The sequence below is a fragment of the Sinocyclocheilus grahami genome, unplaced genomic scaffold (genome assembly GCF_001515645.1).
Source record: "Sinocyclocheilus grahami isolate Dianchi unplaced genomic scaffold, SAMN03320097.WGS_v1.1 scaffold666.1, whole genome shotgun sequence".
In the NCBI taxonomy this organism is placed as follows: domain Eukaryota; kingdom Metazoa; phylum Chordata; class Actinopteri; order Cypriniformes; family Cyprinidae; genus Sinocyclocheilus; species Sinocyclocheilus grahami.
In genome coordinates this window covers 383,776-398,114 of record NW_015505845.1, presented here as the reverse complement: position 1 = coordinate 398,114, position 14,339 = coordinate 383,776, and the positions used below count along the sequence as shown (strand labels likewise).

Sequence of the window (14,339 nt, the reverse complement as noted above, 5' to 3'; positions counted from 1 at the left end):
TTCTTTAGTCATCAAATATGTTTTAAGAAATGATTTCACATTCTTATGGATTATGTCAAGCTATGCACTGTGTTAAAATGCATCCTCAGGGTATCTTAAGAAATGCATGAGGTGAAATACATTTGCATAACTATACAGGCACTGCATATAACCACAAGAAGAGTTTTTGAAGGCTTTCAGCAGAGTTCAAACTGAATATTGCTTATTGCTTGGCACATTCCACAGGACATCTGGAAATCTGTTGGATTTTCCAAAAGCTGTGTGCAAACTGTTCTTCCACATGTGCATTTCTTCAGCCTCTGGGTCTAAAGAGTATTCCACAAATCCACTGCGCTACGTGAAATTCTCCTGGACCAGAAACATTAATACTGAGAGAATATTGCCATTGATTAATAATGGAATGAAATAATTTAAGGTCAGCTGTTTCAGATCAGCCTCATAGCAAACATACTTTGTCCATCTATTGGTTGTGTGCGTTTTCATCTAAAAGATACGATTTGTAGAGCATTTGCATTCAACAGAAATGTTCACAACATATATGAATTAGTTACGATTAATGTAGCTATGCTAAGGAAGCATTTCACCCAAAAATGAAAAAAAAAAAGATCATTTACTTTTACTTTTTACAATGAGAAACCATATAAACTTTCATTTGGCCCCTTCATTCAAATGCTTGTTTCACGCATGCTCATATCAGCGGCTCATCGGTCTTCAGTTGAACTGTTGGAGGAACTGGCGCACTGAATCAGTTCATTCATCATAGATACGCGCTGCTATTTTGGCTCATTTCGAGTCGGAGTGACTGTTGGACATTTGAAAGTGAGTTTTGATTGAGTAACTTGTAAATCTGTGCTGCTTGAGCCATGAACTGTTTCAGACGGTTCAGTCTGATTTGGTGAATTGGTTCAACTAGTTCACTAAAAAGAATCAGTTCAAAATAATGATTCATTCACGAACCGAACATCACAGACTGATTGTTTCGCTTCATAAGACCTCGATATATCGTCAGGAGCCATGGGTATTAATTTTGTGTTGCCTGAGACGCTTTTTCGACTTTCAAAGTGACGGTAGCCCTTGGCTTGCATTTTATGAATCACCAAGGACCACGGTTTCCGCTAAAAATCTTCTTTGCTGTTCTACTGAAGAAAAAAGTCACCTACATATTGGATGACCTGAGCAGATTTTCATTTTTGGGTGAACTATTCCTTTAAACATCAACTGTCTGTCACTTGATATCTACACGTTAAATGGAAAGCATTGTGCTTAAGTCATTCCTTTACAAGGATATATAAAAAAAGATAAATATTCTTCTAAACTGTGCGCAAACACGCTACTGTACAACCAAAGAAATCAGCTTTCAAGTGCACTTTTATATTATCCCAAAGTTGATTCAATTGTACTGTAATACACATATGTGAAGTTACACAAATCAATCTTTTTACGATACTGACCTTGATTATTTTGATGTTATGAAATTTGGGTAGACGAAACTGGAATACGGTTAAAATACGATAAAATAAAACGAGTGTAAACATAAAAATAATATCATTTTGCACTTGACAAAACAGGCCGTGCTTCTTCCTTAGCAGTCAATGGTGTTACCGGAAAAACGTGACAATGACCAGCGGCCCTGAACAGCCAAACAAAGGATTCCTTGCACTAACAAACATGCTCGTTCTCCTCCATGTTCACGCTGTCCTTACAGCTGCTTTCGGTCGAGGCTCTGGACGAGACGGAGGTGAGGAGTGGGTTGCTCGTTGCTATAGATGACAATGTGTCGTCCATCAGGATGTCGTCGAGTTTAGCGCCATGTGCCTTTGAGACAAGACCATAAGCATCGGTGGAATTGCTAGAGTCGTTAAAGGTGATTGTGCCGTCGTTTAAGTCTAGGGTGCTGGCGCGGCCCATGTCGGGGCAGGACGGGTGTGCGTGAGGGTACATGTCCCGGGAGCAGTCGCACAGGACCGGCTCCTGTTTGATGGTCCGGGCTGCTAGCTCTGATGAGCAGAGTGTAGACGAGACGACGGCCAGTCCGTGAGCACGAGCCTGGATTTCCAGCTCCTGGATTAGCATTCAACCGATAGACAACAAAGCAATAACTGAAACATATACTGTACGAACCTACAAATTGCCACTTTTCTGGATGTATCTAGATTCAAATATATCATTTAAATCTAGAAAATGTAAAAAAATATAAATTAATAAAATGATTAAATATTTAAAATATAACACTAGGGGCCAGTTTTACTAGCAGCTTGCGCCAGCGCAAACAGTCTTTTGGCGTTAAAATGGTACTGTCAGGATTTACTAAAGACGCGCAGTGACGAATTAGCACTGAAAAGGCGTGGACAGTTATTTTTGCACTTGACCTGATTGAATATGCATTTCTAGGAGTTTCCCTTTCAGATGCAAAATTTATGGGAGGAGAGTATTTAAATGAATCACGCAATGCGTTTTACTAACGTTTGCGCTCGTCAAATTACTGGAATTTGCGCCATTATTTAACGCCCAATAAAAGCATGTCTAGGAGGAGGCACCGCAGAGAGCGCGTGGTAGAAGGGAGAGGATTTTTCCACATGTATGAATTTATTTGGAAAGAACACATTATGCGAACATATCGTTTGCCAAGCCATGTTATTTTTAATTTGCTTCAGGAAATAAAAGACGATTTGGAACCGAGTCACACAATACCAGCTCTATCTGAACTTCCTGCAACCCTTCATTTTTTGGCCTGCGGTTCTTTTCAGCGTACTGTGGCTTATTTCTTTCTTTATTCTTTATTTGCGACTACGCTAATTTGCGCTGCGCTTGGTATATTGCGTCGGTCGATATGTAAATGAGATGTTGCGTCTGTGTTCTTTAATTTGCGTGTTGTTAGTAAATCACTTGCAGAAATTTCCACACCCATCGCCGCTGTTTTGGAATTGCTTTGTTTAGTAAAACTGGCCCTTAATTAAATATAAACATTAAAATATAGAACAAACTACAACCAAAAGTGACCCTCAGTCCTAAAAATGTGGTTAGAGAACAAATTATTTTGTGTTACTAACCCAAAGCACTGCATTATTTCAAGTTCAAGCCCATCACCGTGAGTTTGGAATTCATATACTTATCTATTAAAGTAAACAATAACACTACCTGTACAATATCTGCAGTACATTTTTGCAGTTTTACTAAGCTGGTGTGCCTTTGGTATCAGCCATAACTGAAAGAATGAATATGTTTTGGGTTGAAGGTCATTGCAAAAATGTCTAATATTGATGGCTAATACAAATTGGCTAATAATCCTTGTGCCTTTTTAAAATAATGTAAACACAAAAGAAGATATTTTGAAGATAGCACATTATTTATACCCATTGACTAGTATGGGGAAAAACTATGAAAGTCAACGGCTTAACTGTTTGGTTACAAACATTCCAAAATGTCTAATATTGATGGCTAATACAAATTGGCTAATAATCCTTGTGCCTTTTTAAAATAATGTTAAACACAAAAGAAGATATTTTGAAGATAGCACATTATTTATACCCATTGACTAGTATGGGGAAAAACTATGAAAGTCAACGGCTTAACTGTTTGGTTACAAACATTCCTCAAAATATCTTCTTTTGTGTTCAACAGCTAAAAGAAACTCATACAGGTTTGGAACAACTTGAAGGGTTAGTAAATGATGAGAGGATTTAGTTTTTTGTGTGAACTGGCCCTTAAATCTATTCTATTAATCTGGGCCTCTTCAGTCACTTTTGACTGAAAAAAATGGACATTTTGAAATTAAAACAATTGTAGCTTCGTTGGAATGAGATGACTGTTGTTGCATTAGCTATGTGAACACACAACAATGATCATGGACATGATTTGAATATCTTAAAAAACTGAAAACTAAAAAAGTAACACTTGGTACCTTTACGGTCAAAAATTACCATGGCAAATATAGTAGCTATACAAATAAATTGTATAAATATTGCGTAGCATTATAAAATCCCCTCAAAATTCTAAATAATAATTTAAAAAATATTATTGAAAAAAAAAATATTACATTGATTTTACTGAAGAAAAAAAAAAGTTAAATTTCAAGGCTTTCGTCCCTTTTGAAGTGTGACCCAAAAAAGAGACCCAGAGGGTTAAAGTGTATTTTTTTCCATAATACATGTGCTAAAGTTCACTTCTTTTTCATAAGGGTAATTTTGGACAGCGTACTATTTCTGTATGCCATTCCACTGTATGCTACAGTTGTATTTCATAGTTACGTATTGATGTGTCAGAACTGACCTGTATCCTGAGCATCAGGTGGCGGTTGGCGTGTTCCAGCTTCTTCTGACGGTTCTCCAGCTCTTTGGCACGCTGCTGCTCTCTCTGAAGTCTCCTGATGTAATCCACAGAGGCCTTCAGAATAGTGCCCTTGTTCCAGCGCATGTCCCTGAGCAACACACACAAGCAGCTGACACCAGCACATCTGATAAACTCTATCAACAGCACTAGCCTCTGCTGTGATAATAGCATGCATTCATCTGCTTCATGTGTAAGTGTGTATCTGCTGAACACTGTGGTGCTTACGGATCATTTGATTTAGGAATCAGAGTCCCCAGTTCTTTGATTCGATCGTTAATGTTGAATCTCCGTCGCCTCTCAACTGAAACAGATGAAAAATGCGTGTTATATTACACACTTGTATTTAAAAACTCAAACAAAATCAATTCACTTACACCAAAAGTCTATTGGACAATGACTATAACTTAATTATGTCATTTTTACAAACTGAGGGATGAAAGAAAAGGGTTTTCTTTTGTAAAACTGGAACAGTGTTTCAGGATGCTACCCTACATACAAAAGCAAACTCACTTAAGTTATGGTTGTTCTTTTTTTGCCTTTCCTTTGCGAGAGTGTGAACTTCTGCCTCTGAAAAAGATAAAGGAGTGTGAGAAGAGAAACTGAAAGCAGGACGCTTATCTGCCATATGTTTTGGCACCCTTTAAATGTCACTGCAGTTGTCTTTTATAGCACATTTTCTCTCACCAAAATCCCTTTTCCACAAAATCTAGATTATTTTCTGTATAGATTATGACCAACATTTTTTTTTATGCATAAAGTACCCAGACAACCTGCTTCATTTGCCATAATATATACAGTATACAATAAATCACTGCATGGAAAACTGTATCCCACAATGCAAAGTTTTGCCTAGTTTTACATAAAATCAGTGCAAAATAACTATTTATTTCTAAGATGATGGTTGCCACTTACATACAACTTTACGAGGTCCCATGAAAATGTAAAAATGAAATGTTTATTCTTGAATAATACCTACTGTTTTACATACTACTTTTTAAAAATAGTAGCCAGCATGTAGTGTACACTACACAGTATTTTCTTTTAGCAGTAAGCTAGTATTTAACTCTAAACATGACTGAACTTGAATGGAACCCAATTTTATATAACAATTTAACAATTCTATATAACAGTAGATACACTCAGTACCATTCAAAAGTTTGAGTTTTGTACCTTTTTTTAAATACATTATATTTCAAGTATGAAAGCTTGTTTCTGTCACTGAATGAAAAATAAAAAATGTAGTTACAACTTATCTCACAATTTAGAATTTCTGAACTGAATTGCAAGACATAAACTCGCAAATGCGTGTTAAAAATTTAGAATTGCGTGATGCAAAGTCGCAGTTGTGAGTTATTATAAAGTCAGAATTGTGAGCTAATTTTTCTCCCTTAGAATTTATAACTCACAACTGGAGTTTATATCTCACAATTCAGAGAAAAAAAAGTCAAGATATAAACTAAGAACTCTGCCTTTTTTCTCACAATTTCGAATTCACATCTCACAATTCTGAATTTGTATCTTGAAATTCTGATTTTTTCTTCTTCTCAGAATTGCGAAAAAAGTACAAATTTTGAAATATAAACTATACAATACACAGAAACAATAATAATAATCAGAAATATTTCTTGACCAGCAAATCAGCATATTAGAATGATTTCTGAAGATCATGTGACACTGCTACACAGTATTTTCTTTTAGCAGTAAGCTAGTATTTAACTCTAAACATGACTGAACTTGAATGGAACCCAATTTTATATAACAATTTAACAATTCTATATAACAGTAGATACACTCAGTACCATTCAAATGTTTGAGTTTTGTAAGTTTTTTTAAAATACATTATATTTCAAGTATGAAAGCTTGTTTCTGTCACTGAATGAAAAATAAAAAATGTAGTTACAACTTATCTCACAATTTAGAATTTCTGAACTGAATTGCAAGACATAAACTCGCAAATGCGTGTTAAAAATTTAGAATTGCGTGATGCAAAGTCGCAGTTGTGAGTTATTATAAAGTCAGAATTGTGAGCTAATTTTTCTCCCTTAGAATTTATAACTCACAACTGGAGTTTATATCTCACAATTCAGAGAAAAAAAAGTCAAGATATAAACTAAGAACTCTGCCTTTTTTCTCACAATTTCGAATTCACATCTCACAATTCTGAATTTGTATCTTGAAATTCTGATTTTTTCTTCTTCTCAGAATTGCGAAAAAAGTACAAATTTTGAAATATAAACTATACAATACACAGAAACAATAATAATAATCAGAAATATTTCTTGACCAGCAAATCAGCATATTAGAATGATTTCTGAAGATCATGTGACACTGAAGTGTGTAAAAAGTTGATATATAAACTAATGTGCCAGTATGGGTAAATCTAATCCCTAAAACAATTTTAATCCATAAAATGATTATGTTTCTGTTTTGTTAACGGACATGCAGACAAGGAGAGAAATCTTCTAACGTACCCACAGGAAACCCTTCAGGCCTTTGATAGCTCTCAAACGTGCTACAGGAGCTGGGCTTGTCCATCATGTGCATCATGGCTGGAGATGGAGTAACTATGTAGCATACGAGCATATGTTTTCAATCTCTCACTCATATCATCATTCACATGACATTGAAAAGGTGAAACACATTTCAGTGCATCGTCAAAAGGCCTGGAGGGTCTTAGATGCTACAAAACTGCATTAACTAATTCATATGACACTTACCAGAGAATTCCCCTTTAATGTTGGACAGGTTAGCAGGGCACGAGTTACTGATAGAGATTCCCGGAGGAGGCATGCCTGGGTTACTATACATGTCCAAGAGGTTCGCTGACACGGGGATCTAGAAACACAAGAACGTGTATATTATTGTCTCCTTTTTTTTGTTCTTTTTGACGCTCACTGTGTGGAAAAGAGCAGCATGTGTGTTCTGTCTATGGCATGAGAGTGAGTAAATGAAGACTATTCACTATTCCTCTGGCAGACAGCAGTCAGATAGACATTAGATCAGGTGTTGACAGCTGGATTGCATGGCTTTCTGCTATACTGACACCAGCCACAGCTCTGACTGTGTGAGATGACAGAAAGAGACAAAGTCTCACCAAGTTCACTGCTAATATAAAAATACACTCGAGTCACTGTAGTTCTTGAAACTTGTAGACAATGCTGGGGAAAGTTGCTTTTTAAAGTGATGCATTGCAACATTGCGCTACTCCATAAAAAAGTAACTAATTGCATTACTAAGTTACTTTTTATGGAAAGTAATGCATTATGTTACTTTTGCTTTACTTTTTGTCACCTGGGGTGGGCTTGCTTGTTTGTTTTTTAATAACAAAAACCCCAAAAGTTGTATTTTTGGCAACTGTAAAGGCCCTTTCACACCAAAAGTGAAATGAATAAGCCTCAGGCTGAAGGAAGTGTGTCTGCCTCTGCACTTATTCCCAGTTTCTCTCAACATGGGGACAGGAGAGCTGTCGGTGAATAAATGGGAAAACAAAGTAACTTGTGTTACTTACACTATATTGGCAAAAGTATTGGGACACCCCCTTCTAATGAACTGGTTTGACTACTTTAGTAATTTCCATGAGTACAAATCTTAATGTTTAAGCATATAATGATATTCTAGGGAAGCAACAGTTTGGACAGGATCCTTTTCTATACTGACAATGCCTCTGTGTATAATGCAAGGTTCAAAAAGAAATGATTGATTCAGTCAGTGCAGAAGAACTTAACTGGTCCAAGTCCTAATCCCAGCTGAACACCTCTGGTGTGACTTTACATGCAGACCTTGAGGCAAAAACTCATCACCAAACACCAATGACTTGTACATACATTATATGGACAAAAGTATTGGGACACCCCCTTCTTTAAAACAGAAAAAGGCACTTCCGAAACTGTGGCAACGAAGATGAAAACATAATTCATGTATTTAAAAATTGCATTTCCATCTCTGTTGCAACAGTTTTGGAAGTGTCTGTGACCCATATGTCATTGGTGTTTGGTGGCAAACTAAAGTATGTTGATCGCACATCTCCAGTGAAGCTGAACTCTCCTCCTGTCAGCTTTCAATTTGCACGGACTGATCGTCACACAGAGAACACACGATCATGCAGGATACAAATGCACACGTCACAAGATCTCACAGCTGGATCCGACTAAGTTTGCAAGGTTTTTGAAATTGGATGTTTATTAGACATTCAAAGATTTGTTTAAATGATATAAATGCGTATTTGCTGAATGCTGATGGCAAACAAGAAAGTATTATAATGTTTGCCTTTCTATTACTAATAATATAAAAGCAGTCGTTATAACACTTTTTGTATACATTTTAATTCCTTTGTTTAACCGTCCTATCTGATTATTAGACAGACGTTTATCCGTATTTAGACAGAACTGGCCCATATAATGCTGCTCTTCTTCTTCTTCTTCTTCTTCTTCTTTGGGTTTTAACGGCAGCTTGCATCCTTAACGTTGCATTACTGCCATCTTCTGGTCAGGCGCTGCCGTTCTCAGCGCCGTCAAAATAAAAGTCCCACCTCGAACGCATCAGCCAAACAGGAAAACTTATCGGCCGATGCCGATATTTAAAAATGCCAAATATTGGCCGATATATCGGCATTGGCGATATATCGGTCGACCACTAATCATTTCTTTTTGAACCTTGCATTATACACAGAGGCATTGCCATGTTAGAATAGAAAAGGATCCTGTCCAAACTGTTGCTTCCCTAGAATATCATTATATGCTTAAACATTAAGATCTGTACTCATGAATATTACTAAAGTAGCCAAACCTGCTCATTAGAAGGGGGTGTCCCAATACTTTTGGCAATATAGTGTATTTAAAAAAGTAACTCAGATATTTTCTTGCAAATTTAAAATTAATGCATTACATTACTATTTATTTGAAAAAGTAATCTGATTATGTAACTCGCTTGTAAAGCGCTACCCCCAACACTGCTTGTAGTTTTTGAAATTCTTGATCAGGGTTTAGCTATTTACTTAACTAAACTAGATTATGGAATTATATTAACTGTTTTTTTATACTAATGTTTAAATAAAACAAATAACAAATTAAATAATAAATATTTCATTATAGTAACCGTTTTTTTTGCAAACAAATTTAACTGAAAACATAAGAGTATTTTGTATTACATTACTACTGTTTTTTGCAAGCAAAATAAAACAAAACAAAACAATATATCTGTCACACCATCACCCTGTTTTGACTTTGGTTGCCTGTCTTGTTCATTGACCTAGTTTCTGTTTCCCCTTGATTGCCTTAGCTAGTTCACCTGTGTCTAGTTAATTTAGTCATTAGTTCCTCTTCCGTTTGTATAAATTCCCTTCCTTTAGTTCTCCGATTTGCCAGTTATTGTTGAATGTTACCCTGTGTGTGTGCGCGTGCGTGCGTAAGTGCAGCCGTGTGACAATATCATTATATTAATTGTTTTTTGTCAGCAAAATTAAATAAATACATATTTCCTTATATTAGCACTGTTTTTTGTTTTTAGCAAGCAAACAATAAAATATAATAAAATGTTCTTTTCATTACTTGTTTTTTTGCAAGCAAATTTAATCACATATTTTATTATATTACTACTGTTTTTTTGTTTTTGCAAGCAAAATGAAATAAAACAAAACAATATAAGACAATGAATATTTCATTATATTAACTGTTTTTAAGCAAAATTAAATACTACCATTTTTTTGCAAAATAAAAGATAAAAATAGAATATTATAATACATTTTTATTATATAATAAATTATATAAAATATTTCACTATATTAAATGGTTTGCAAGAAAATGTAATTATACTGTTTCACTGTTTTTTTTGTCTTTTTGCAAACAAATAAATAAATAAGTACAAAATATAAATAAATAATGTAATTATATAACTATATAGGGCTCTTAAAAGCATGAAATAGCGTGATATATTTTTCTATGGTAGTCATTAGCAGGGCCATACTCACCGAGGTCCGGACCTCTGTATTTTTCCAATAACAGAAGTTGTAAAATAATTACCTCATATTAATTCTGCTTTGGTGCTGCAAGGATAAAAAGCCAAGATAACAGATCTTGTCATCTGAGATGCCTCAGCGGTAGGGGTGTGTGATATATATCGTCAGCGATAATATTGTAATTGTTTTTTTTAAATAATAAATATTTCATTATAGTAACCGTTTTTTTTGCAAACAAATTTAACTGAAAACATAGAGTATTTTGTATTACATTACTACTGTTTTTTGCAAGCAAAATAAAACAAAACAAAACAATATATCTGTCACACCATCACCCTGTTTTGACTTTGGTTGCCTGTCTTGTTCATTGACCTAGTTTCTGTTTCCCCTTGATTGCCTTAGCTAGTTCACCTGTGTCTAGTTAATTTAGTCATTAGTTCCTCTTCCGTTTGTATAAATTCCCTTCCTTTAGTTCTCCGATTTGCCAGTTATTGTTGAATGTTACCCTGTGTGTGTGCGCGTGCGTGCGTAAGTGCAGCCGTGTGACAATATCATTATATTAATTGTTTTTTGTCAGCAAAATTAAATAAATACATATTTCCTTATATTAGCACTGTTTTTTGTTTTTAGCAAGCAAACAATAAAATATAATAAAATGTTCTTTTCATTACTTGTTTTTTTGCAAGCAAATTTAATCACATATTTTATTATATTACTACTGTTTTTTTGTTTTTGCAAGCAAAATGAAATAAAACAAAACAATATAAGACAATGAATATTTCATTATATTAACTGTTTTTAAGCAAAATTAAATACTACCATTTTTTTGCAAAATAAAAGATAAAAATAGAATATTATAATACATTTTTATTATATAATAAATTATATAAAATATTTCACTATATTAAATGGTTTGCAAGAAAATGTAATTATACTGTTTCACTGTTTTTTTTGTCTTTTTGCAAACAAATAAATAAATAAGTACAAAATATAAATAAATAATGTAATTATATAACTATATAGGGCTCTTAAAAGCATGAAATAGCGTGATATATTTTTCTATGGTAGTCATTAGCAGGGCCATACTCACCGAGGTCCGGACCTCTGTATTTTTCCAATAACAGAAGTTGTAAAATAATTACCTCATATTAATTCTGCTTTGGTGCTGCAAGGATAAAAAGCCAAGATAACAGATCTTGTCATCTGAGATGCCTCAGCGGTAGGGGTGTGTGATATATATCGTCAGCGATAATATTGTAATTGTTTTTTTTAACGATGTGCGATTTGACATTATTGAGTATTTTGCAAAAACCAATCAAAACAGCCCTACAAAGTGCACGCATACATTACTTGAAGTCTAGACTAGTGCGTGTGCGCATTTAGTGTGTTTTCTTTCACTGCATGATTCAGTCTATTAAAATGCATTTAGAATGATCACAAATTCAAGACATGGGAGCAGAAAATGTATATATTTATACCACTTCATACAGTTAATCAATGTCACACAGAGTGCCGTTTTTCTCCAAAAATTCACCGGATGGTCGAAACGCTGCAATAAATACGTTTATGGAGCAGTTATATCAGTGTGCAGACATCACGTTTGTTATTTTTCTTCCAAAATTACCATGATTGCAAATGTGATATTGATTTTTTACAACAGCTCAATAAACAAGAAGTTATTTAAGAGACTTACGTTTTAAATACTATATTGCCTGTTTTTGCTCTATTTCGCCAACAAAAATCATTGCAAACACAGCCACAGCACTGATTTGCATCTCTGAGTAACATGATGGTGTGTCGTTCCTTAATGAATCAACCGTTTAAATGATTCAGTTCAATCGCAACGACTAACTTATTAACAGTGATTTGCTGCCATCTACTGGTGGTTTTAATTTCACATTTGAACTTTTTCCGATTTTTTTCACGTTTTAAATAATTTCAAATATCAGTATTCAACGTTTTATGTTTAATATATCGAAATGTTATTTATGCATTTGTAATTACAGGTTAAATGCATTCAAGTCTTGCACTAAACAGTGTGTAAATAATACGCAATGCTAAATGCTACTTCAGATGCAGCTTCTGTGTTGATTTAATTTGCTTGGTAACAGCCCAAATGTCTTATTATTCTAATTCACTGATTAAATGTAAGAATTTGACTTAAAAGATAATGGACACTTTTAGAAAAAATGGCGTTATAAAGGTAAAACTGCCCATAAAATGTAAAAAAGAAGTTTAAACTTATTGGAAAAGATTAATTTCTATCAGTGTGAAAAAAAATTCATGTTTAATCATTTTAGACATGGGATTTTACTGAAGGCTACCAAGATAATTATAACTGAGTTTATTAAATTCATAAACTATATCTTCTCTAATTCCAGTTTGTAGCATGGATCATTCATTGCAACATTTAATCTGATTCTCATGTTTAAAAATCTGTTATCTTGTTATCTAAAACTGTCCATGTGCTTCTGGTGACTTCAGCCAATCAGCACTATCACACAACATACATATACAGTATGCAAATATGCCTCCTTCCACATACTCATATTAGTAACAGAAGAAAGTATAACAGTGTATATACCGTGTTGGCCATCTGCAGTCCGGGGTCAAACGACAGTCCCATGATATCATCATTGTAACTGGATTCCAAACTAATGATGTCATCAATGACATCGTCCATCTGAGAGAATCAAAAGCAATAGATAGCATCAGCTGTCAGAGCTCATCCACTCAGCTAGAGTACAACGCATAGTGAAGTCAATTAACCCTGGAATAATGCAAGAGTTCAAATCAACCCATAGCAATGCTGAAAATCACTGGTTAATCTGGCACACATCCTAAAGAGCTGTGTATTTCCTCTCAGTTTGCCAATGCCAGACTCTGTCTAATCTATTAACACTTGTTTTAGCACATCTCTCTCTCTCTCTCACAGTGAGCAGTGACGCAATCCACGCCAGCTGCTTCAGCGAGACGTTCACAGAGATGCAAACCGAGAGGCTGGAGTCGCTTTTACTGATTAGCAGATAATTAGCTCTAAAATGACATCCTTATAATGTCTCTACCTATTTATACATAATTTACTGATGTTGCTGGATTTGTGCTGCGCTCTTGGCGAACCTGTCATGATTCTGTCGCCTCTGTCTAGTCTTGTTTATGGCGCTCATGTTTTTTTCTTGTCTTTGTGTTGAGCACATGCTTTCTGTTTTGTTCATTTGCCATGTGCTCAGTATTACATCTTGGCTCATTTTTAGCCTCCTCATGTCCTCCCCTTTATATTCTCCTTGTGTGTTTTGTCCTGGCCTGGTTTGTCTTCTCAGTCCCGTGGGTCAGTCTTGCTGTAGTCTAGCTGGAATAAACACTACCAAAGGGCCTTTTGGTTTGGCTGTGATCTATTATATGTTTACGCCCTATGTTTTGTGGTAGATTTAGGTATTGTTGTTTTCAATAAACATCACAAAACGTCTCAGGTTACTTATGTAACCATGGTTCCCTGAGTAGGGAACGAGACACTGCGTCCTCTAGGGGTCGCTATGGGGAATGCCTCATCATGCCCCGTGTCTGAAGCATACATTGACACACTAGTTGAGTGGAGCCCAAGGCACCGGGGTCTAACCAACTCGGAGAAAGGGAACAAGATCAAAAATGCGTAACCCTTACCATACAGTATTTTAGAAAAGTGGGTAAAGCATAACGTGCACACTTACCAGCTTTATGGATTTTAGAAAGTGCGCAAAGCATAACGTGCACACTTACCACTTATGTGGATTTGTAGAAAAGTGCGCAAAGCTTAACGTGTGCACTTACACATAGCATTTGGATTTTAGAGTTTTCAGAGCATCTGTTTACAGATACCCGGAAGTACTGGGCCAAACGGGAGAGGCAAGCTCAAATACAACCCTCAAAGGTGAGGGGAGCACTGCCCGAAACAGCATTTACACAGGAAGGTTCTCGTAATGCCACCTATACCTCCCGCTCGATGCCTCAGCAAGAGGGGATATCCTGGTGATCGGCAAACCCCTCAGGGCGACCCAGATACGGTAGACCAGTCAGGGTA

General features: G+C 35.4%; 1 protein-coding gene across 1 annotated transcript in view; it reads right to left on the bottom strand.

The window, feature by feature from the left end:
- Nucleotides 1-1,164: 1,164 nt before the first annotated feature.
- LOC107558920 (microphthalmia-associated transcription factor-like) overlaps nt 1,165-14,339 on the bottom strand; it is a 19,976-nt gene continuing 6,801 nt past the window's right edge. Inside the window, exons 2-8 of the mRNA XM_016242624.1 lie at nt 12,867-12,965; nt 7,047-7,164; nt 6,801-6,893; nt 4,840-4,896; nt 4,555-4,630; nt 4,270-4,417; nt 1,165-2,061 (exon numbers count right to left, since the gene is read on the bottom strand). Coding sequence (XP_016098110.1) covers nt 1,660-2,061; nt 4,270-4,417; nt 4,555-4,630; nt 4,840-4,896; nt 6,801-6,893; nt 7,047-7,164; nt 12,867-12,965 — 993 coding nt within the window. The 3' untranslated portion in view covers nt 1,165-1,659. The remainder of the gene's footprint in view (nt 2,062-4,269; nt 4,418-4,554; nt 4,631-4,839; nt 4,897-6,800; nt 6,894-7,046; nt 7,165-12,866; nt 12,966-14,339) is intronic.